This window comes from Zeugodacus cucurbitae, chromosome 6 (genome assembly GCF_028554725.1).
Source record: "Zeugodacus cucurbitae isolate PBARC_wt_2022May chromosome 6, idZeuCucr1.2, whole genome shotgun sequence".
In the NCBI taxonomy this organism is placed as follows: Eukaryota; Metazoa; Arthropoda; class Insecta; order Diptera; family Tephritidae; genus Zeugodacus; species Zeugodacus cucurbitae.
The window spans coordinates 60,247,811-60,272,741 of NC_071671.1; the positions used below are offsets into that span (position 1 = coordinate 60,247,811).

Here is a 24,931-nt window from a genome sequence, read left to right on the forward strand (position 1 = left end):
TCAACCCAATCATTATAGGCTGGTTTGGCTGGCGCTTTATCCCAGCTGCGTCTCGGTGAGCAACGCACACCCGAACAGGAGGCCTACGAACAGCTGATGCGTCGTCAATGCTGGGAGGCCGGGCAAATCGATTACACAGGCAGAGATGCCTTCGAGAATATTTGGAAGAAAATAACGCAAACTTTGGAATCGAAGCCCGGCGCAACGCCGCCACAGGAGGAGGATAAGTCTGGTACTTCATAAATACAAAAACAAAACAAAAAAATGTTTAAATAAGCGCTCATAAAAAACTTCTTATTCAATATGAAGTGAAACATTTTCAAGCACTTGAAAACAAAACAGACGTCCTCCACAATTATACTACCTACATACATACAATACTAAAAAAAAAATATATATAAAAAAATAATGAAAAATTAATTCAAAATTGCACAAAAACAGCGTAAAAACAAATTACTACTATTACAACAAGTTACATTTACAATAAAGCAATAATTGTTTGCTAACAAAAAAAAACAAACAAACAAAAAGCACAAAAAACAAAAACTTTTTATATTACGCACACACACGCACATATTTGAGTACACACACAGACATACACCAAGGCAGGCACAGTATGCGAAAATAATATGCGTACGAGTTGTTTATTTTTCAATTAAATGTTATTGGTCGATAATTTTTTTTTATTTAAAAAAATATTTCAAAAATTTCTACAAAATTTTCCAGCAGTACTAGTGCCTGATTCTTACACTTTTATTTTCGTAAAATCGAAAATCACTTTCTTTCACAGAAATACTCATACTTGCCATATTCATTCAGCACCAACATCATTGCAATTGTTAATTATTTACACAATTTAATTAACTTTCAATCAAACAATTCATTATTTAAGTAAGTCAGTTGCTTCAATTTCTAGCAGACATACTTTTTTGTAGTCATTTCAATATTTTTTTGTAAATTGTTGTTCACAAAAATCTCGTTTTAAATTACAAAAAAAAAAAACACATAATTAACTATTTTGTAAGGCTCATTTTGTATTTAATAAACTTTTGCAAATTTCGTTCAATTCGTTTGTTTCGCATTCGTTGGATTTTGTGTGTGTATTTTCGGCGTAAATATATTTGCCCCTCCTTACATTAAATATGAAAAAATAAAAAAAATAATAACAAACATATCTTCAACTTACATGCTTGCGTATTTTGAAAGCGTAAATTGTTGAAAACTTTTGCAGCAAAAAAAAAATAAAAATAAAAATTAAAAATAAAACTAAAAAAAAATTAAAAAAAAAAATAGAAAAACATAATTCAAAGAAGACAATTTTGCATTATTCGTAAACATATATGTAACATCGCAGTGCAAAAAAAAGCGTTATATCAACAATAATATTTCATTAATAACAAATGTTATATATTTTTCGAGTGAAACTTATTTGTACTACACAATAAAAACAAAAATAATTATTAAACATATTTGTATTTTTATTTCATTACGTATTTTTAATAATGTTTTCATTACAGTATTTTATATGTATGTATGTATATATAAAATATATATATTTATTATTGAATTTATATGTTACTAATAATTTACATTTTTATTTGCAGCACATTTAAATGTTCCGGCGTTTTGTGATTAATATTATATACAGTCTGAAACGAATATTTCATTTTGTTGGTAATCCCATTTCTTATGATAATTTGTGTGGACCCAAATTTTATGTGTCGGTGGTGATTTGGTATCTGAAAATACTTGCGATTTTACAAGTGATATCGATACTTTTCATTAAAAATCGAACTCTTTTCATTGGAAAATATTTTACATACATGAGTGAATAACTGTCAAACTACAAGTTTAAAAAGTATTTCTCATATTGTGTATCACATTTCTAGAAACGATAAGTTGAAAAATGTAAAAGATCGAAAAATTCTGGAAACGATAAGTTGAAAAATGTAAAAGATCGAAAAATTCTGGAAACGATAAGTTGAAAAATTAAAAGATCGAAAATTCTTTTTTTGAAATTTAAACATTAATGGATATGTTTTAATAGTCGATTAAATATCGATTATTTATCGATAACTGTGAAAATCTGCAATTTGCAATCTGCACAGTGGAGACTTTACTCACAATCACACTCTCGAATAATATAATGAGAAAGCAAATCTGCCATATTTTGAAAAAGTCGGTTCGAATAAGTTCGAACTTTCTGTGTACATAACAATTTTCCATAAACTATACAAAACTTTTTATAACCACCGAACTAAAATAACAAAATTCACATTTTATTCTGGTTGTGTTAATACAATTTTGAAAACTAAAATATCAGAAATTATCTGAAAATCTTTTTGTTCCATATTATGGCTCAACTGCTCCAAATGGGATTACTGTTTAACAAAATAATTGTATTTTTTTTTAATTTTACGAATTTCTTTTATATTTTCTTGTTCTACAAGAATTAAAATATTAACAAAAAAATTAAGCGCAGCCATAAACAATATACATATTTCCAAATGATTCTTCGAATATCCTTGTTGTCGATTCATAAGAAGTGATACGTCTAAAGTAAAAGGTACTCTTTACTCTTACTTCATAAATTTATATCACTAAGAGAAGTATTTAAAAAAAAAAGCATTTTCAAAATTCTAAAACACTATAATCATAGACATATCCCAATTGGTAATATCAAATTTGTCAAAATTATGCTGGTTAAGCATCTGATTTTCACTTCAGATATAATATTTCATGGACATTTTTTCTTCTTAAGTTTCGGAACAAAATTGGAAAATCTTGTCAAAATTCTTATTAATTTATTTTTTGCTATAAAAATTTGACAAAATTGTGTTGAATTTACGAATTGTTGATTTCCCAATTAAACATATAATCAAACTTAATATTTCCAAGCAGACCCATAATTCGTGCAACTTGAAATGTGTTCAAATATGACCTATTTCTTACATTTCACTGCAATATTTTCGAAGGTTGCATCGATCACCGGATCTCTCTTATGATGATCTGATCTCACATATGTAATCTCACTTTATTCTCAATCGGTTAAAAAAAAAAATACTTTATAAAGCACAAAAGGAAAAAACTACACCAAAAATAAATTCTCATTTATTTTAACCTTACTTCACAATAATTTCACGAAAAGTCCTTCCGAAAACGTTTCTAGTATACTTTAGTATCTTTAATTAATTTGCGCGTGGAATGAGTTGCACACGAAAATTTGTTCCACAATTTTTTTTTGTCACACAACTTTTCAAGTTCTCAGTATATACACAGGAAACCATTGACCATTCGAAATAGTTGACTCGATCTAACATTGAATGACCTTTCTTTGGATTAAGTTCAGTGTTTAGACTGTTCCTCGGTCTTTTGTGGTGGAATTGAATTATATAGTACACTTGTGTTATATAGTACTTGATCGAACGGCTAGCAGATCTCTGGCTAGATCAAAATCTATTTAATTGGCTGTTTTTTTATAATTTACAGTTATTTTTAATATACATGTATTGGCTATAAACTTGTATGGATTTAAAATTTTCTTGTTTTCTGTTTCATTGGCTCAAATTGGTTCACTTTATGTTATAAATGTTATGTTATGTTGGTTACAGTGTTAACCTTATACAACTAACATACAATTTACCTGTGTTGGTTCATCGAAAATGTGTTTACATATAAGTTCTTTCTTTAAGTTGTTGAGTTGTTTAAGGAAAATTATTTCAATTTGATTTCATCATCGTCATCTCATCAATCATCAGCTAAGTCCAATGAACATCAATCGACAAGTCAATCGAAACGAAAAAATTATCTTTTGCATCATTGAAAATAGAAAATGGCACTTATCTGTTTTAATACCGTTAGTTGTCATTTGCTTCTTATTTGCAGCAGAACAACATTACATAGAAAATCCAATGCCTCCTAACAACTTTATCCCTTTACCAATAGGTGGCAATGTGCCAGAGGATAGCGGAGAGAATGCTGATGATTCGGAACGCTTAGAACGCATTAATCGCATGTTGCAAGAGAGCGCTGAGAAAGTGGCAGAGCCGAGTGTGGCCGATGAATTCACACGCCCGCTATTGGCAGCGCCGACTAACAACGCTTCGACGCGCAGTCGTTCGCCAGCAAAGCCAAGCACTAACAATATTAATACTAATATAAGCAATAACAATAACAACAACAACGCTACTAATACAACGATACAAAAGAGCTTGAAACGAACGGCTTCACCGAGACCGATACAACAATCACAAGTACAGCAACAACAACCAAGACTATTACAGACCGAACTACAGTTGCAAGAGCAACAGCAACAACAGCAAGCCATACAAAGACAACTACAGCAACAACAAGAGTTGCAACGACAACTATTACAACAACAGCAACAAGAGCTGAAGAGGCAATTACAAAAACAAGAACAGCAACAAGCAACACAAAGACAACTGCAGCAACAAGAACAACAGAAGACAATACAAAGACAATTACAACCACAGCAACAACAACCAACAATACAAAGACAATTGCAACCACAACAGCTGGGTGCCGTACAAAAACAAGTACCACAGCTACAGCAGGTGACAGTACAAAGACAAATATTACAACAACAGGTAACAGTACAAAGTCAGTTGCAGCAACAGCAGTTGACAGTAACACAACAACATGTGACAATACAAAAACAAGCGCCACAACCAGTGCCACGCAGTCCTAAACTAACTCCACAACCGCTATCGCCACCACCCATACAACAACAACCGCTATTGCAGACACAACAACTACTACAACAGCAACAACAACAACCACGTAAACAAGTCCCCTTACAACCACAACTACAACAACAACCGACTACACAACAACCACAACGCCCACCCAGACAGAATCAACATCATCAACTACAACAACAACTACCGCAAACTTCCCAACAAGCGCAAGCACAAAGTTCGGCCGCCAAGCAAATTTCCACCAAATCGAATCGCAAATCCAAATAACAATTACTCAAATTGGTGGCACGTTACGGTTGTCTGTTGCCCACGTGCATCCTTGAGGAGCTCGCGGGCGTACGGCTGCCGAACCCAGTACATGTATGAGAGCAAAAGATGGTTGAACCCACGAATCCGAAGTTGTAGCTGTAGTTGTAGTTGTTTTTTGTAAAAGACCCTTGACATTGTACATACTTACATACACACACACATACATACTAACATTACTAAAAATATTTACTCGCGAGAGACCTGATTCTCAAAGTGATAACTCGTTGAAGGAGAGAGGGAAAGCTGCGCGCAGGCGCAGCGGTTAAGTGCTTTATTGATTGAGACTCAAGTCAAAGTTGTTAGAAATTAAAAAAAGTTATTAGAAATTAGCTGCGTAAGAAGCTTAAAAAACTAAAACGCAAAAATCTACACTAAAACCCACAAACTAACACAAACACTAACGATCCACCGAATATTATTTATTTACACACACAACTCTTTTCTTTATACAACAACAACAACAACAACCAAAAACATCACTAAACGCAACGCACTACACCATAAAACCGACGGCAACCCTACTACGCACACACACTGAAACAACAGAACTCTTAACATCCGCTGACATTGAAGACGGCAAAGTCGAGGTTGACCCCGTCACCAAGGCACGCACCGAATACAAAGTTATCGATGGCGGTTATGAGGTACGTACCACCACCCCGCAGCCAAATGGCACCTTGAAGACCTCCGTGCGCACCTTCTGGGATCCCAAACCCGTGAGCGAGGACGATATGAAGCGTGAGGCGCAAAATAAGCTGGAAATCCGTAAGCGTTTCGGCAAGGAAGTGCGTATTGACAAGAATACAACCATGTTGACACGCGAGATCGAAGGTGGTTACGAAGAAGTCTACACCACCATCAATGAGGATGGCACACGCAGCACACGCACTAAGACCTTCTTCGATTCGATACCCACTGAGTTGCCTGAAGACTATAAGGTACCCGCTGTCGATAAGAACAAGAAGAAGGCTTTGGTAAAGAAATCTTCAGTTGATTCGACCGACTCCACTGAATCGCGCCGTATTGTACAACGTACCGACCAACAACAGGGTAACTTCAAGCAACACACCACTGTTGAGGAGTCACGTCGTGTCACACAGAGCACTGAGATCACCGAAAACAATCGCACTGTACGCAAGAACTCCGTACAAGAGCAGAATATCAAACAAATTACCTCATCCGGTGTTAGCGCTGTCGATAGTAAGGACAAGAAGAAGACCAAGAAGCCTAAGTCGAACATACCACCACCACCACCAGATTTCATTGAGAACGATACCACCACCGTGAGCTCCAAGCGTGTGCCACATGGCGTTGAGTACACTTACTCCACCAAATTGGAATCGGGCAAAACTATTACCACCTCGAAGACCGTGTACGAAGAAGAGGAGGCTGAATTGACTGAAGAAGAGATTATTGCTTATAAGAAGACCTTGAAGGATGCTGAGAAGCACAAGAATGTTACCACCACAAAGAAACTCCGTTCCGAATCGGGCACCAAGAAAGTCGTACCATCCGAGAATCCCGGTGATGTCACTACCGTCGAAACTATTAAGATCGAAGGTGGCACCGAATATCACTACACCACCGTCACCGCTGAGGGTATTGTCAAGAAGGCCGTCAAGACTGTGTACGATCCAGTGCCCAGCAACGGTGGTGAAGAGAGCGAAGAAGAGATCGTAGAGGAGTATGAGGAAGAGATCATTGAGCCTGGTGAGAAGAATGTACGCACCGTTGAGACCATAAAGCAATTGCCAAAGAAGTTCGAAGGTTTGTATTACTTTGCTTTAGCGAAATTCTTATGTGAAAAATCTAATATATTTTTCTCTCACCCACAGAGGAGGTCACCGTCACCCATCAAAGGACCGAGAAAAAGGTAAAGAAGTCCATGATGATCAGCCACTAAACTGCTAAATGCTGTAAAGCTTCGCTGCAAGAGCGTACGAATGTGTGGAGCGCAAATTTGTAACATCATCAATTAAAATATACAGGGTGCCCATAAAATTTTTTTATAATGCAACTCATTTTCAAATTACACCAAAAACACATACAAACACACGCTCGCATATCGACACCATACTCATGCACTTGTTTGTAACGGCACAATAATACAATTGCAATGCAAAAAAAAAGAAGAAAATTATGAAAAAAAAATTAAATTTAGATAATATTTAAAATTAAGCAATTTTTCTGAAATTTTATTTGGTTCGATACAAAATTACAAGTCTACAAATCTTTCGCCTCACTTTTCCATTTCACATTTCAGAGTCCAGTTGTATCAATTGTTGCCGGTTTTTTACCAATTTTCGTAAGCCTTGTTCTAAATTATTTCACTAGTTATCTCGTTCCTTGATCAAATTTGCTGAAACATGCACAAAATCATATATTTTGTACTTAATTATTGTAAAATAAAATACTATTGTAATCTTACTTTTGTGAAACGCAGTTAAATTTATTTGTATTAATAAAGAGTTATTGAATTTGAAGAAAAAAAGTTAGAGAATTGTATGAAATATTGTTTCTTTGGAGTTCTGTATACAGGGTGAGTGACATGTTGCGTGGGTGCATTATAATGAAGAAGTAAATTTGGAACACACGTTGAATGACAGCTGTCAAAATATATAACACTGAATATTAAACGGGTGTTTCGTAGAAATAAATACAACTTATCTTTCTGCGTGGATCGTGTATTAATTTATTCAAATGTCATTGAGATTAATATGTGAGTATAAGAGTGACTATTTGGTTTAAGTATGTATGTAAGTATCTTATCAGCAGACTTAAGAGGAGGCATTCAGAAATATTCACAACATCTGGTTGAGAGAAATAAACAAGAATTTAGTCATCGACGATCCTAAATCAATACTTTTGATTCAATTTGAAAGATATTAACGGAGCTGCTCGTCGTATTCGAATACTTATGAAATAGAGGGATACTATAATATTATGTCTACAGACCCGACAGACGTTGTACTTCAAGCTATTAGGAACAAAGTATGAAATGAAACACATATATAATTGGATTGAAGATTTGGTACACCGATAGTAGTGACAGCCAATTATAAAACATTTCCCAAACAAAAACAAATTTATATGCCTTTATTTTTAGCGAAAAAAAAAAATGAATTTAAATTACCTTTTCGCACAGGATCTTATTAATCAATTAACCGGCCTTTGCTCGATTAAAGCACTGATTTAGATCGATTTGCCATGCAAAATAAAAATCTTATTTTTCTACATTAATTTTTGATCGAATTTTAATCGAGTGGAAAATGAAATTCAACTCTGCATTTCTTTCTCTGCGAGCTGTTGTCCACGCTGTCCACAGCTGTTGGCTGCATTTCTTGATAAAATAGCAGTAATGCAATACAACGGTAGATGCCGCTACTGGAACAATGGTTGTGGTTATTGATAAACAGATTATCAGCTATTGAAACTTACCAACTTCTTATGAAAAGCAAATACAGAAACGTATAACAACTGATCGTTTATCGAGTATCTGGGAGTGCGAAGGGCAAAAACTGTTTTCTCAATTAAAATTTTAAAACATCAATTAATTTGGCTGTGCGAAAAGGCTATTAAATTGAATTGAATAGTGACTATAATCCATTCTCGAATCCACCTGAAAATCCTATATATTGAAATTTCGCAACGAATCCAGTGCCCATATTAAATGAAAAGCACAAATGCGATGCAAATAAAAGTCAGCACTCAGTCATGTGCGTGTCTGCTGTTATTTATGGAAATGCATGGCGAGGTCAACACCACACACTGATTTACCTTTGACCCATTTCAGTCTTAATTTTTTTTGAAGCGTAGCGGCAGTGAACTCCCAACTGAGCATACATGAGCAAGTATATTCTGTTGAACCTCAGCAGCTTATGTTTGTATGTGCAGCGCGGTGAAATGAATTTATTGCATTTGCAGCGGCAATTTACTTCGGCAACACTTTTGTGCTGCTTGTGCCTTGTAGCAGGGACCATAACGCCGCGCAAAAATGAGGTACAACCTGGAGTTCATGGTGTAAAAAAAGAGGATACTCAATCCTCATGCATGCAATTGCTGTAAATTAAAACAGGCACATGTATGTAAATTTATTTATGCTAGTGAATAAAATATGAAATACTTTATGACAGTGCAGTTCGTTACAAACAGAAATGCAAACAAAAGAGATGTGCGTTTGACATTGCTCATACGTCATGTAGCACCGAAATGCAATAAAACGATATAATGCTAATGGCGTCGATACTTAATTTCTGCCAAACAAATGTGTTTAGTCTGCTGATGGAAATTAAGATTTTTATATCAAATAAAGCACCATAAATGGAATATTATGAATACTCTAATTTCAATACAAGATTTTAGAATCATCAAAACTTGTATACCTAATCACATAAAAGCGATAACGTTCTTAATACCACATAAGAGCAGAAATAATATCAGTATTTATAAAAGTTACATTAAAAAATAGAATTCTCATTTATTTTTTGTCTACTAAATTATTAAAAAAAATCACATTTATTGCCTTTTCTGTTTCTGCTTACTTCCATTGCGGAAGCGACGCAAAATGAAACGCACCAATCCCACGAACACCAGCACAGCCAACACAATGCCACCAACAACAAAAGCAATAACATCCAACAAATAGAATTGATACCACTTCAAGTCGAGGCCGGCGGCACGTAAATGTGGCGCACCCTTATGACGTATCACATACTCAATCCAATAGACTGCGGTGTCTCGCGCATTCAACGGACGATCATGGAAAATGCTGGAGATACGTTTGATATTTTCACGGTAGCTGGGGTTCTCCAACAATTCGGTGAGCGCATTTTTCAGTATGTCAAAGGTGATGGATTGAAAGTGCAAGCTGATGGCATAACCGTAGAGTTCGGCTTTCTTCAAGTTCAAGTGCTGAATGGAAAGATTATGAAAAACGTTATAGTAGACTATAAGATAATTGGTACTTAAGATTCTACGCACTTGATCACAGTAGAAGGGCATGCCCAACATGGGCACTGCGTGGTGTACACCCTCCTGTGTGCCCAGTAAACCGCCGTGCGTGATGAACACGCGCACATTGGGGTGTGCCAGTATATCGCTCTGTGGCATCCACTTCTTCACCATAACATTCGGTGGCAAATTGATGATGCTCTCATTTTCGAACTTCCACAGCACACGCTGCTTCATGCTGCGGAAGACGTCGAGAAAGATCTTCAAGTAAGCCGGCGGCATGTCTTTGCTCTCCACATTGCTACCTGTAAAGCAGTAAAAAATGGATTACTTAGCGACTACAGATATCTAGTTAGAAGTAACTTACCCAAACTGAAGTAAATGGCGCCGTGCTCCGCCTCATCCAAGAACTTCTGTATATCCGCAGGTAAAGCTTTGGGTGGATAAATATGCATGCCACCAACAGGCACCATGGCGTCTATGGTGGGACGTGCGCTAGTCAAAGGTGCAAAACTATTCAACAAAATGGCCGAGAGATTCTTCTCCATGGCGGTTACTTTCGGAAAGTTAACTGCAAAGACAAAATTACCATGTTTTAAAGAACTCGAAAGTAATATGTGACCGAAAATGTACTCACTTGGCAGATGTCCGAAGTACTTCGCCACCAAATCGTCCATTATGGGGAAATAAACATACTCACGATGCAAGTCCTCATAGAGTGAGTTATAGGTGTTTTGCACACGCTCCCAGAAACTCATGCGATCGGAATAGGGTAGAAAACCATGCGGCACATAGGACCAAGGCGATATTACTCCAAACATCTGACTCATGTGATTCTCATAGCCCAATGTGCTGGTGCTCACCACTGGGATGTTGTAAATATGACTAAGCGCCAAGAAGGCTTCTTGATAGAACTGCTCAACCAACAGTAGATCGTAAACATTCTCAGTTTGCTTGGCGTTGATGATGGCTTGTACTTTGGGTTGCTTAAGCGCGTGTTCGGTGGTGGCCACGCCCAAAACTTGCAACATCTGCAGGAAGCCCGCAACATCCATAGTGGTGAACTCGAAGATATCGCGTGCACCGGCATCTTCTTTGACTGAAATCAGAATAGATAATGGTGTAAATGTCTTTCAATTCCATAAACGCTACTAATATAACGATTTCGCTTCGGAATGATGGACTATAATTGAGGATAATATTTCTGTCAGAAGTGTAGGGAGAAGAGAAAGTGGGAATAGTTTATCCTCCACTGGAATGTGTGAAAAGACGTGAGTGTGGATCGTGTATTTCATGTCTCTCTTTCTCTCTGCATTCGCCTAAGCAACGAAGCGATAATCTTACGTATAGAGATAATAACTGGGAACAAACGAGGGTTTCAGTGTCCAGATTTGCGGTAAGTTTTGTATAGTGAAATTATTCTCTCTTTTGAGTTGAATACTTCAGGGTTATAGCGGTGAAATTTTCCTTTCATATGACACAAAGACCATTAGGGCGGTTTAGATTTACCGGAGTTATGATCATTCGAAGTGTATTACTCCATACTAATTTCCTCTGCTCAACTGGACAGCGGAAATTATGATAGTGAATGCTAACCGGTAACAACTCAAACCGGATATTGATCAAATGGAACAGAAGTCCAAAACAGAAAGCAGATATGAGACCAACGGAAGTTGTACATAGACAGGAAATAACTAAGTTAAGCATTGTATGTGGCTGTTTCCGTCAATTTGGTACGAGTATTACAAGAACTTTTTGTTGAATATACTATATATATACCGGCTCGATATTTACTTCCGCCATTTCAACTTCCGGGCATATTGTGCATCCGCTTCATGTATCCGGTGATGTCCACACGGTTTAAGTTGGTGACAGTTGCATTTTCGGTTCTGGTTGTTTCATATCCGCCATGTCCATTTCCTTTCTTCACGGTACATCCGTTGGTCCACATATATGGGCATTTTTTCTGCATACTCCTGCTGCACATTAATGGCGATTTCTCAAGCGATTTTAAATGTTTAAAGTTCTGTGAAATCAAATTTATGTACTAATCTAATTATTTTCATTATTCCGGATATCTTTTTTCCGAATATATCGGTTATTGCCTGAGTTATCATTATAAAATTGAGTAAAATATTTCCGCATATTGTTTTTTAGTACAATCCATTTTTGTTATAATCTTATCTTTTTGATTCGTTGCCCACATGCGTACCGAAAATTTTGTTTACTTTTTCTGATCAACAAAATGTTTGGACTCTCGATAACACGAGTATTTAGACAATAAGGTGGGCGATAAGAGTGTGCCAAATATGTCAAAATAAATATAACAACCAGATGGTGACACAAGCGGATCTTATAGTTGTTCAATTGTTACTAGGAGTCTGAAGATTAAATTTAGCAATCGGTAAGATAATTGTAATCATGAGACGCAAGTTCTAAATTCACTTAGTAAGCATACTGATAATGAGTTAGTTTAAAACAATCAAATCCAAATTTAGAATTGAATAAAATTATGATTTTAAGCTATAATATTAAATATTTATCCTTTTTTACTCACCATCCTTCCAGAAATCATAGACCGGCTCAATAAGTATCTCAGTATAGTTGGCGCCCAATTTGTGTGACGCCAGTGAAAAGGCTGTTATTAAAGTCACCTGTGTCGGAAAAAGCAAAACATAAATTAATTGAGTCGCTGCAATAATTTTTCACGCAAGTGCACTTACCTGATGTCCATTCCTAACCAACTCTTTAATCACAGCTGTCTGCATCATGAAATGACTTTTGCCAGGAAATGAGTAGACCGAGAGTATTCTAGCGCCATTTGAGGTAGGTGTGATAGCTGCGAGGACAGCTAGTGACAGTAGGCCTAATACAATTTTGGAATTCTAGAAATAAATAATACAAAATAATTTTAAGGAAATTATAATATGAAGTAAGATAGCATTTAAGGAATAAAAAATATAATAAAAGCAGTTTGTCGTTCTCTTGTTATTTGTTAAACACAACCTCTGTTGCCTACATTTCGGCGCGCAGAAAAATAAAAAAAATATATATATACAGTTAAGATTTTCCAAAAAATTGTTTTTTTTTTGCGTTTTCTTAATATATATATATCTGAGTATACACACACAAAATTTCAAGTCGATCCGACGAATATTTTCGAAGTTATAGACACATTAGTGAAGGCGCGCCGGGGGATCTCGCAGTAGGGTACAAAACTTTAAACTCGTTTTTCTCGAAACGGTGTTTTCAAGGTCGGTGAGCAAAATTTCTCAGAAACGGCTGAACCGATCGGTCTGAAATTTTTACACATGCTTCTTAACTATATTTTTTTTAGTAATTAATCGAAGGATTTCCCCATCTGATGAAAATTTATTATTTTTAAAAACAATTAAAGACACGAATTTTGGTCGAAAATCGAACATTTTGCTTTGAGTAGCCGACATTTTGTCAAAATTTTTTTTTTGCTAATTCCTTCGATTAATCACTAGATTAGTTATTATATCTTATGGATAATGAAAATTTTCGGGTTCATTTCTTTGTTAATGTTTATTAAAAACTTCAAAAACTTATAAGAATCTAATTTTCTATAGAAATAACTAAAATATATATTGAACTTTACTTTTTTTTCAATGTGTAGCCCTATGCAATTCATAATTGCATTTTTTATTATGTAAATATGTAAGTAAAATTTTCCATTTCACTGCATCTGTCATATTTAACACCTACTACTTCGTTTTGTTAGTAATAATCTCGCGTGTATATGACATATAATTAACGGTTTGTGATTAATTATTTTATTTCCATTCGGTTCAAAGTATAAATAAAACTTGTTTACCGGTTGTTGTTTGTGTAATTGTATATATATTAATAACATATTATCTTAGAGTTCAGCTACTTTGTGGACAACTACTTTGTAGAATACAACACATGGAGACAGAATAGAAAAAATTTTAAAAACAAATAATAAATTTTGTAGTGAGTAGCCACGCGAATGCTGAACATACATACATATATCCAAGCGTACATGAGTGAAATAAATTGTATAAAAAAGTAAACTATCGAACATTAAGGTGTGCTGGAATTCTTCAAAATTTTTTAATTTTGAAAAAAATCTTAATTGATAACATGTATGCTTGCCATTAATAGCACTTAGAGTTCTAAAACTTTATAGAAATATCGTGCAATTATATTTTAGAACCACCCTAACTCGCAGTTCTATTTCGGTTGACAGCAACATCTTACCTCAAAGTGTTTTGTATTAATTTAAATTAGAAACTGCTTCGTAATGGTTTGGCCCCCTTCGCCACCTAATCGGCACGAGCGTGTGTGCCGGGCAGATGGGTTGTTATCAAGTTTTAAGTTATGGTAAACAAAATGGACAGCTCAAAACAAAAAAATAAATTTAATAAACAAACTTAAGTAAAAAAAAATCAAATTTATTTCAAAATGTGCTTTGAAGTATATACATATTAATATTTTGCAAGTCATGTTCAAGCCTTTTTTTACAGCTTAAACTGGAATTGATTACGAATGACAAAAATGCATATGAGTGATTTAGAAGCTATATTGTGAATAGGCAAATCAGCAAATCGTTTGATATATGTATAGAATTGTAAAATAATTTATTTTTTCTTTTTAATAATAATTTATTTTTTATAATATTTTTTTTATTAAATGTGCTACTGAAGAAAGCGAGTTTTTATAATTTTTATTTATTTTTTTTTTATTTATGACTTCAATATTTTTAAATAAAATATATATTATTTGTTACAATTTGTTACAATTAAGAATTTTTTAACAGCATTTAACGGTATTTTCATATGGTTATTGTATTATTCGATTAATTTCATTAAACTAATTGAATAAATTGCACCAAATCGGTGGGAAGCTTGTTAAAAAATATTGAAAAATTTTAAATCTATTTATTTTCGTATATTTATTATAATATTTAATTTTTTTTTCGCAATCTAAATTTGCCACTCTGTGCAGGTGGAAAGTTTTCTTTTTAAAAAAATATAGTTAAATAGCTAAAACGCTCTATTTTTAGACATGTTTTGTAATATTTAATTTTTTTCCACGATTTAATGAAATAAAACTGTTACCACCAGTTTTAGATTAAATAAAATTAAAAAAAAAATAAAAAAGTAAGGAAAGGCTAAGTTCGGGTGTAACCGAACATTTTATACGCTCGCAATTTATTGAAGAAATTTTATTAAGATAATACACAAATTTACCCATAAATTCGGCATAAAGTTTAATAGAATAACGAAAATTGTCATATATAGATATGAGGACTAAGGTAATTCCTGAACCGATTTCATTCAATTTCAACAGCAAGGTACATTATGTCCAATACTATACGCTCTCTTAATTTTGCTAAGATATATCACATATTAACCAATACATATATGCGTAATAAAGTCAAACGAATTTTTAAAAAACCTATAATTAGGTATATGGGAGCTAGGAGATGTTGTGACCCGATTTTAATAATTTTTGGAACAGAGAAACACTATTGGAAGCAAACAATTTCCTCTGAATTACATTAAATTATCTGTGAGATTTACCCATATTTACGGTTAAAATTTAACCTAAGGCCCTGAGTTCAACATGTTCGATATCTGGAGCCTTGAAAAGTTATAGACCGTTTTTGACAATTTTTTCACAGGTTTGCCACCAATCATATATAGTATTTGTGTAAAGTTTTATTTCGCTATCTTCATTGGTTGCTAATGTATATATTATAAAGTGAAGGATTTGGATGGAATTCAAAATTGAGTTATAAGGGATGTAGTCGTGGTTGTGAACCGATTTCGCTATTTTTTTAACCGTGTTGTCAGGGTGTCAAGAAAATATTGTATACCAATTCTCATTAAAATCTGTCGAGTAGTTCCTGAGATATGGTTTTTGACCCATAAGTGGGCGATGCCACGCCCATTTTTAATTTTGTAAAAAAAAATTGAGTGAAGCTTCCTTCTGCTATTTCTTCTGTAAAATTTAGTGTATCTGACGTTTTTCATTAATGAGTTAACCCACTTTTTGTAATTTTCAACCTAATTTTCGTATGGGAGGTGGGCGTGGTTATTATCTGATTCTGGACTGTAAAAGAAACGACTGCAGAAAGTTTGGTTTATATAGCTTTATTGGTTTGCGAGTTATATACAAAAAACCTATTTGGGGGCGGGGTCACGCCCACTTTTAAAAAACAATCACATCCAAATGTGCCCCTCCCTAATGTGATCCCATGTTCAAAATTTTATTTTCATAACTTTATTTATGGCTTAGTTATGACACTATATAGGTTTTCGGTTTCCGCCATTTTGCGGGCGTGGCAGTGAACCGATTTTGCCCATTTTCAAATATGTGTTCCAAGTTTCATTATGATATCTTAATTTTTACTCAAGTTATCGCTTGCACGGACAGACGAACAGACATCCGGATTTCAAATCCACTCGTCATCCTGATCATTTATATATATATAACCCCATATCTAGCTCTCTTATTTCTTGGTGACAAACAACCGTTATGTGAACAAAACTATTATACTCTGTGCAACATGTTGCGAGAGTGTAATAAATTAAAATTAAAATAATACCGTCAACTGTTAGTCTCAAAAAATGTCTGTATTTTGAGAGGCGTTTGTTAGTAATTATTTTTTCAAAATTTCAATTAGATTAAATTATTTGAATAGGTAGAGTTACCCAATCCAATATATTTTTAGCTGCAAGCTCTTTAAATTCATAGCAGTTATAATGTACACTTATTTACACAAAATTTTTATTAAACCATTTTTTTCTCGAAAACTTCCGGAAAACACTGAACGATCGAAAAAAATTGGTTAGTAGTTTCGAATTTGAAATTTTCGTATTAATATTATTTGTTAAAATAATAAAAAAAAATCGTTTTAATTAATTTTAATTTTTTATTTACCATTTTACTGCCTTGTCTTCATTTAACACTTCACTTAAATATTCTAATTATTTTTAATTTAATTCAATTTTGTTTAAGTAACTCTCCACAGTCGTTTGTTAGCATCGGACACCACACGGTTAATGCTGTTGCTTTGCCGACTGAATCGCTCGCACTGATCCGCAGAGCAAATTTCAAGCGCGCACTAGTCCGAAGCGTTCAATTTCAGTGCTATCCGTTATGTCGTCATGGTTCTCTCCGATCTTCGTACTAGTTGAGATCAATTGCTATACAAATAGCTAAATTACTTGTCCAGCAAATGAAATTAAGTGTCTCCTATGCGTCGTGCAATTTCTTCCTTTGTAAAAAAAGTGAAAAGAATATATATACAAATTGTTGTGAGAAAGATATTTACTACTTCTAAGTTCTGCAATTTAATAATAATAATAAAAATTCTACCTCTTTGGTAGACATTTATCTACTTGAAGAGCAAAATAAAACTTGAGAAACCTTAGGAGCTTCAAAAGCAAAAATTTGAAAATTGGTTGATGACCCCCAAACATGTTACTCAATTACATATTTCTTGCAAAAATAATATAAAAAATTCGTAGTTTGTTCAGCCTCCATACTAGTACCTCAAAGTAATTTTCTATATAGTTATATATCATTACGATCACTTAGTTATTTAAAATATTTGTTTTTGTTAATTTTCGATTGTTTGCTAGAACTTCATGTACTCGTTATTGCCTAGTGCATAGTGGATACATTCCCATTGCGTGTCCAGTAGACTTACTCAAAGCAATTTATCTAAATACATAACACTTATCAGATCACACAACGGGTGCTCTTGTACTAGTATTACTAAACTTTATCAAATTTCACTCAGAAATTATTAGCATTTATTATGCCAAAACCGAACAACACGAGGGTAATCAACTCAAACGAATTTGCTTGATGTATGAATCAAGTGTTGTGATTTATTACGAATGACATTATAGGAACTAAAAATTATTTTTTTATTTATATGTGACCTGTTCTACGAAAAGGGAAAAGGGAGCTAACGTGCGAAAACTAGTTTTCTGGGAAAAATCTCTGTTAAAAATAAAAAAATAAAAATAAAAAATAAAGAAAAATTTGATTTTTTGACACCTAAGCCCCCTTTCCGTAGATCACGTCACATATATTTTAATGAACAATTTTAATCATATTAATGACTCGTTTTACGATATTGACTTCTAACCTACTACGCTTAGAGAAAATCGTTTTCGTCAGATCGACTCTGATTTGCCCTCGTTCTCCGAAATTTTATTGTCATTGTTGTGGTTGTTACTCTTGACTTGCTTTTAAAATTTTGTCAGTTACTAGGCCAAGGGAAGGGTATCATATGTCCTTCTAAAGAATTAACTTCAGAATATCAAACAAATTAAACAAATTTTCGATAAAGTTTTGTTCACAACAAGTAGAAATGCAATTTTTTAATCGCAGGTTATTTTTATTTTTTTTTATATTACATTTAAAAATCTCATACTGAACATAGTGTTTATAATGATCATGTGACTAAGATTCCTTTTTTAAGACAAAAATATTTGCACAAATTGTGAATACCCTCATCCAAGTCCAACATTCTTAGTATGCTTACCACTACATACTCACAACTCACATTCTAACTAAGATCACTAAAAATGTATTGCATACTTTTAGGCTAACGATCTAACAAATAAAATGGGCGCTTGTTGATGTGCGTATTAAACTAAGTAGCATACAAATACAAAATTAAAAAAATATACAATATTATATAAAAAAATTTAATTTATTTTATAAAAAAATATTCTAACTTATTTTAATAGTTATTTACGCAATTTTCTTAATTTAATTTCAATACAAAATACTTATTGCTTACAAGAAATATATCTAAATATTTTTACTATTTTTTTGTCTTAAATTATAAATATTTATTATACTTAAACACGAATTCTTACTACAAATAAATTTTAAAGAAGCTTTTGTTTTTGTGGCTTACTATCAAGACTCCTTAGAAGCCAACGCACCAACAAAAAAGCAATGCCCAGCGTTGATAATATAGCAGTCAAACACAGTGCCACCACATCCACTAAATAGAATTGGTACCACTTCAAGTCAAGACCAGCAGCGCGCAAGTGACGTGCGCCCTTGTGACGTATGACATAATCGATCCAGTAGAGCGCCGTCTCACGTGCGCCCATCGGACGATCGTGGAAGATGTTTGATATGCTTCTAATATTATCACGGTATGTATTGTTGTAGAGCAGTTGTTGCAGCCCTTCCTTCAGAGATTCACGTGTGAGCTTGTAGAAGTCCAGCGTTACAGCGTAGCCACCGAGCTCCGCTTTCTTCAAATTGAGGTGCTGCGTATGAGTTGGATATTTAGTTGAGAAATTCTTCAGATTATTAATAAACAATTACCTGATCACAGTAGAAAGGCATGCCCAGCATGGGCACCGCGTAGTGCACACCCTCCTGTGTGCCCAGTTGACCGCCATGTGTGATGAATACGCGCACATTAGGGTGTGCCAGTATATCACTTTGTGGCATCCACTTTTTCACCATAACATTCGGTGGCAGGTTGATGATGCTTTCATTTTCGAACTTCCACAGCACACGCTGTTTTAGATTGCAAAATACATCGAGGAAGAGCCGCAACTTCTCTGCTGGCATATCCTTGCTCTCCACTTGACTGCCCAAGCTGAAGTAGATGGCGCCGTGCTCAGCGCCGTCTAAAAAGTTTTGCAGCTCTGAGGGAAGTGCTTTCGGTGGATAGATGTGCATGCCACCAACATTGACCATATTATCCATGGTTGGACCCGCGGTTGATAACGGTGTATAGTTGTTGATCAGTATGGCGGAGAGATTCTTATCCATCGCGGAAGCGCTCGGGAATTTAACTGAGAGAAATAAAAAAACAAAATTTTCAATTTAATGCTGGATTAAGATAGAGAGAGTATATACATATCAAATACCAACTCACTTGGCAAGTGTCCAAAATACTTCGCAATCAACGCATCCACCATCGGAAAGTATTGAAACTCTCGACTGTAATCCGTTTGTAGTATATTGTATGCATTCTGCACGCGCTGCCAAAAGCTCATGCGATCCGTGAGTGGCAGTGAACCGTGCGGCACATGAGACCACGGCGTCACAACACCAAACATTTGGCTCATATAATGCTCCTTGGCGAAAGTGGCAGTACTCACCACCGGCACATTATAAATATGCGCCAAAGCGAGGAAGGCATCCTGATAGAATTGCTCGACCAACAGCAGATCGTAGACACCCTGTGTTCGTTCCGCATTAATGATGGCTTGCACTTTCGGCTGTTTGAGCGCATGTTCGGTGCTGCCCATGCAAATCGCCTTCATCATATTCATAAAGTCCGTTATGTCATTATTTGACATATCGAATATTGTATTGCTGCCGGTGTCAACAGTCGCTGTAGATAAGAGAGTTTATTTTAGTATTGAATAATGAATGAAAAATATAATCCAATCAACTCACCATCCTTTCGATAATCGTACACCGGTTCAATGAGTATCTCTGTATAATTGCTGCCCAGACTGAGTGGCGCTAGCGTGTAAGCCGTTATCATGGTTACCTGCAAATGTAGAGTAGAAGAGTATACTATACAACCATACATAATATATATTATATTCTATAGACATATACATATATATTTTTTATAGCGTCCAAACGTGAAACTTTTGTGTTTAAAAATAGAAAAAAATCTTTATTCACTCTCCGCAGCCACTTTACCTCATGTCCGTGCTTCACCAACTCGCTTATCAGCACGCGATGCATCATAAAGTGACTTTTGCCCGGATATACATAAACCGCTAGTATCTTGGCGGCATCAATGACGGGCGCCAAAACAGCTATTAGTGTTGTTAGTACTAATAAGCTTTTGAGAACTTTGAACTCCTGAAATAATATAAAAATAGTAATTAATTCTAAAGATACTGGTAAGGAATTTTTTAAAATCTATATTTATATAGATTAAAATTTATATTTATTTTAATTGTATAGAATTTGTATAAAAGTGAAAGCTTTTTCAAACAGACTTGGTTCGTGTTCGCTGAAAATCCGTAATTTTTTTTTAATCAGCATACCATAAACTGTAATATAACATCTTAAAATATACTCTAATCGCATAAAATTTCTCTAACGGTATTAAAAAACTACGTAATTCTTCAGCTGCCATTTTAAGAATTTCTGGTCAGTCTTTGTAATTGTTTCTCAATAAACTGCTACGACCACTGTCGTGGAAATTCATCTTATGATGAATAGACAGAAAGATTCGGGTTGTTCTGTTATTATTGATAGACTCTACTCAGATTGCATAATATTGACTTGAGGTTTTTCTTTTCTAGTGGTAACAATATGATTTGATTCTTAAAGAAAATTCCAGCTAGGAACCACATTGCAGTCCATGCTAGCAATATCGATATACGATATATATTAATTCAGTTCGAGGTCTAATTCTGAAGTCTCGACAAATTTTTCATTCCTTGGGAATTATTTATTGAATAACCTTAATTAGTTGAGAAATTGTCTCTAAAATCGTTGAGTAAAATATGAAATTATTCGAAATATCGAGCTGTATATCCACGTGATCACTCTATAGAGTTTTTCAAAGATGTTCCTTCATAGTTCTGCAGACATTTATTAGCATTTTCTTACAGTGTTTGAAAATTCCATTATCTTCAGGAGAGTTCAGGTAAAAATATCCAGTGATATATGATCGAGAAAGAGATTGTTAGCTGGAATAATACAGTAAGCAAGCAAACCTACGGGAGTCAATTGATAAGTAGCACGTTCACTGAAAAGAGCATGTGGAGGTTGATTGAAACTAGTTCCTATTTTTAAAACTTTTTGGATTTGATCTATTTGAAAGTATTGATTGCAAGTAAAGATTGTGATTGCAGAATCGAATACTTGTAAATGTTGGCGTACATTTTCCAGGAGATAAAAAAAATATAGAATTTATATATGCAAGTACATCGACCCCTTTAAATCCTGAAGTGTTATTTTGATGAAAAATTGTACTAAATATCCTTTTTCAATAAGAGAGTGAAAAAAGAACATCCGTCTAGAGATTATGCTGTTTATGAACATAAGAAATAACTCAAATATCAAGTACATACAATTACAAAATTTTATAGCTAGTATGAAGGAAAACTAGAGTTTTAAGTATTTGCATATTTCTAATTGCAATTAATAAAGCAAAAACTAATAAAACTCCCCTTGCGTATGCTATACTTAAATATTTATTCGTATATATTTATGTTTTATATTCAAACCAGTTTCAACAATCTAACATTGCCATCGTCTAAGGTCAGTTACGCTGACAAATGTTTCAAACACGTACAGTTGATAATAAAAATATGACACCAAAGCCATAATTAAATTCAAAAATATTATATTTTAATGGCATTTTCGTATGTGCTAGTGTGCAATTATTGATTATTTCTTCAATTTTATAACGATGCAAAGCGAGTGTATGTTTGAAGGCTTGTATTTGCACTCGTGTGCCTCATTACTTGGTCGTGCTGCATACACACATTGCATAGTCGACACACAAATCAGCGAGTGCGCATTAATAGCTGGTACTCGCTTGTGTTTGTATGTGTGTTACACATGGCGAAAATTGGCACATTTATTTAATCTTCGAATTTCAAGGACAAAACCTTGGCTATGAAACAATGAACGCAATGGCAAAGTAGTTGTATGTATGTTAGAGTGCACAATTGTCTTTGTTTCATTTTGAAATTGCGTAGAAATGTTTGACTAAATGTTAGATAAGACGGCAAATATAGAGTGCCGACCGTGCATATATGTATTTAGTTGCGATCGTTTTGGTGAACTAGTGTGCTTCACTCGATCAATTGGGTGCTCGATATGCCCAAGGTAAAGGTTCTACTTCTTTAGTAGAGTTCTTCCTGATATATATACTATATATATATATTTAAGTCGAGTATATATTTTAGTATAACAATTGGAATCTGTTATCTGGTACAGTTGGATCTTAGTCATTTACGTCTTCTACTGGTCATACTCAAGCCGATCTAGGAATTTTTAGGTCCGCTAGGATCATTTATTTAGACCAGTCTGTTTGTTTTCAACTGATAGGAAGTCTAGTCACTAGTTATAGACCAAATCTTGCGAATAGTTCCATCAAAATACTGTTGAATATAACCCAATGGGCTCCTCATGCATGCAGTTATTATGTATTAGGTTGGCAAATATTTCCCTTCCATCTTTTTGTCTTTTGGATTTTGCGGCTAAGTATATCTGGCAATACTATACATCTTTTAATTTTGCCACCAACAACTGGACCGCTGGAAGCAGGCGCGTTGACCAGAAGCGTACAGAATTGAGCAACAAGAAGGGTGTACTGTTCCACCAGGACAACGCCAGATCATACACTTCGTTGATGACTCGTCAGAAGCTATGGGAGCTCGGATGGAAGGTTTCATCGCATCCACCATATAGTCCGGACATAGCGCCAAGTGATTACCACCTGTTCCTGCCCATGGCGAACGCCCTTGGTGGTGTAAAGTTGAACTCGAAAGAGGCTTGTGAAAAGTGGTTGTCCGAGTTCGTCGCAAATAAGAAGGGGGGCTTCTATGAGGGTGTTATTATGAAGTTGCCGTTTAGATGGAAACAGATTAACGAACGAAACGACGCATAGTTGAATTAAATCCGATCACTCTAAAAGTAGTTCGGTAGGTCTACTCTCTCCTCATATGCATGCTACTAATCTCTTACGTTCATTCTTTAATCCGCTGAGTAGTTGCTGTCTGGTGAATGACGCTTAAAATGACCGAAAATACTACAATCAACCGGTCGGATTTCTGGCACTATTTTGAAGGATTCAAATTAAACCATTTTCATTAACTGACTAACTATACTAAGATTATATATGGACTAATCTTAATCTTTTAACATAAAGGCAAAGTTCTTGCAATAATTATAAGAAATATTTCATTAAAATCCCAACAAATTTTTCACTGTTATTTTCTAGTCAATTAAATTATAGAAAATTTTTCTTTGAATTATTTTGAAATTATCTTTGTTTGACTTTAAATTTATTCTAATAATTTAATAAATTTTATTTTTAATAAACACTTTTTACACAATTTACCATTTTCTTTCAATCAAATGCACTTTTTTCAAAATTTTTGTGTTTTCACAAAATTTTAAAGAATATTTTTTCTGTTATTTTTGTTAATTTTTCGTTTTCCCGCTTTTATACACCGCAACAGGATGCTGCTTAACGCTTTTGGTGTAGATTCTGTACTGAAATGTCAGCACAAAGCATTGCAATTTTTAATTGAATTTCAACGATTTCATTTCATTGATAATTACAAACGAGCTTACATATTTAAACATATATGTAGTATTAGTGTGTATGTGCATTTTCTAACATACAACTTTTGCTTTTTATATGAATATATACACGAATTTAGAATTTGTATGTTCGAAGTGCATTTAATGAGCAAGTCGTGCTATCAGCGCTCACACACACATACGAATGTCTATTTATGTTTAAATATTTGCATTAAACATTCTTTTTTACCATTAAACATGCTATTTTTTTCAAATAATCAAGGTGAATGCACAGCATTTTGCAACACACACACACACGGCGATATATGTAGATTCCGAGTCGCTGAACTCATCTCGAGCTTAGAACATAGTACAGACATACATATTAAGAAATCACACGCGGATTTAATGATTTGAAAAATGTCACATTGGTCACAAGTATGCATAATTACAGAATAGCTAATATACGTACATATGTTTATATTACAGTAATCACAAGTTTTTGAAGCTTCTTTAAATAGTTTTTGGACTTTGATTTGCTCAAACGAAATTAATTAATTTCTTTTGTTACTTCCAATTTCATGTTTAATTCTTTTAATTGCTTATTTTGCCTGCTTTGCGATGCAACTCTTTCACTGTATGAGTTTTCCTTCATTTGTTATTGTTAATTAAGTGACAAATGC

General features: G+C 34.3%; 4 protein-coding genes across 9 annotated transcripts in view; 2 read left to right on the plus strand and 2 right to left on the minus strand.

Moving 5' to 3' along the window:
* Nucleotides 1-5,494, plus strand: part of LOC105218582 (glycogenin-1) — a 30,336-nt gene extending 24,842 nt beyond the window's left edge. For 4 of the 6 annotated variants that reach the window (XM_011194270.3, XM_011194269.3, XM_011194271.3 and 1 more), the window contains 2 exons: nucleotides 19-232; nucleotides 3,886-5,494. In XM_011194270.3, coding sequence (XP_011192572.3) covers nucleotides 19-232; nucleotides 3,886-4,985 — 1,314 coding nt within the window. In that variant the 3' untranslated portion in view covers nucleotides 4,986-5,494. Of the gene's footprint in view, nucleotides 1-18; nucleotides 783-3,885 lie in introns of those variants that run through there. The other 2 variants (XM_029044435.2, XM_054235265.1) reach the window with 2 other exon arrangements.
* The window catches only part of LOC105218600 (uncharacterized), a 32,320-nt gene extending 24,783 nt beyond the window's left edge, over nucleotides 1-7,537 (plus strand). The window contains exons 2-3 of the mRNA XM_011194297.3: nucleotides 5,574-6,794; nucleotides 6,863-7,537. Coding sequence (XP_011192599.2) covers nucleotides 5,574-6,794; nucleotides 6,863-6,930 — 1,289 coding nt within the window. The 3' untranslated portion in view covers nucleotides 6,931-7,537. The remainder of the gene's footprint in view (nucleotides 1-5,573; nucleotides 6,795-6,862) is intronic.
* Nucleotides 7,538-9,484: 1,947 nt separating this feature from the next.
* Nucleotides 9,485-17,107, minus strand: LOC105218578 (UDP-glycosyltransferase UGT5). Its single transcript, XM_011194264.3, has 7 exons — nucleotides 16,911-17,107; nucleotides 12,701-12,862; nucleotides 12,535-12,631; nucleotides 10,615-11,076; nucleotides 10,345-10,548; nucleotides 10,008-10,282; nucleotides 9,485-9,938 (listed from the first exon to the last, which is right to left on the minus strand). The coding sequence occupies exons 1-7, from the start codon at nucleotides 16,911-16,913 to the stop codon at nucleotides 9,543-9,545; spliced, it is 1,599 nt and encodes a 532-aa protein (XP_011192566.2). The 5' UTR covers nucleotides 16,914-17,107; the 3' UTR covers nucleotides 9,485-9,542.
* Nucleotides 17,108-18,433: 1,326 nt separating this feature from the next.
* LOC105218579 (UDP-glucosyltransferase 2) lies at nucleotides 18,434-24,220 on the minus strand. The gene is made up of 6 exons (XM_011194265.3): nucleotides 24,064-24,220; nucleotides 20,676-20,840; nucleotides 20,421-20,517; nucleotides 19,894-20,355; nucleotides 19,332-19,810; nucleotides 18,434-19,273 (listed from the first exon to the last, which is right to left on the minus strand). Exons 1-6 carry the CDS (start codon nucleotides 24,064-24,066, stop codon nucleotides 18,881-18,883), a joined length of 1,599 nt encoding a protein of 532 aa, XP_011192567.1. The 5' UTR covers nucleotides 24,067-24,220; the 3' UTR covers nucleotides 18,434-18,880.
* Between the last annotated feature and the right edge of the window lie 711 nt (nucleotides 24,221-24,931).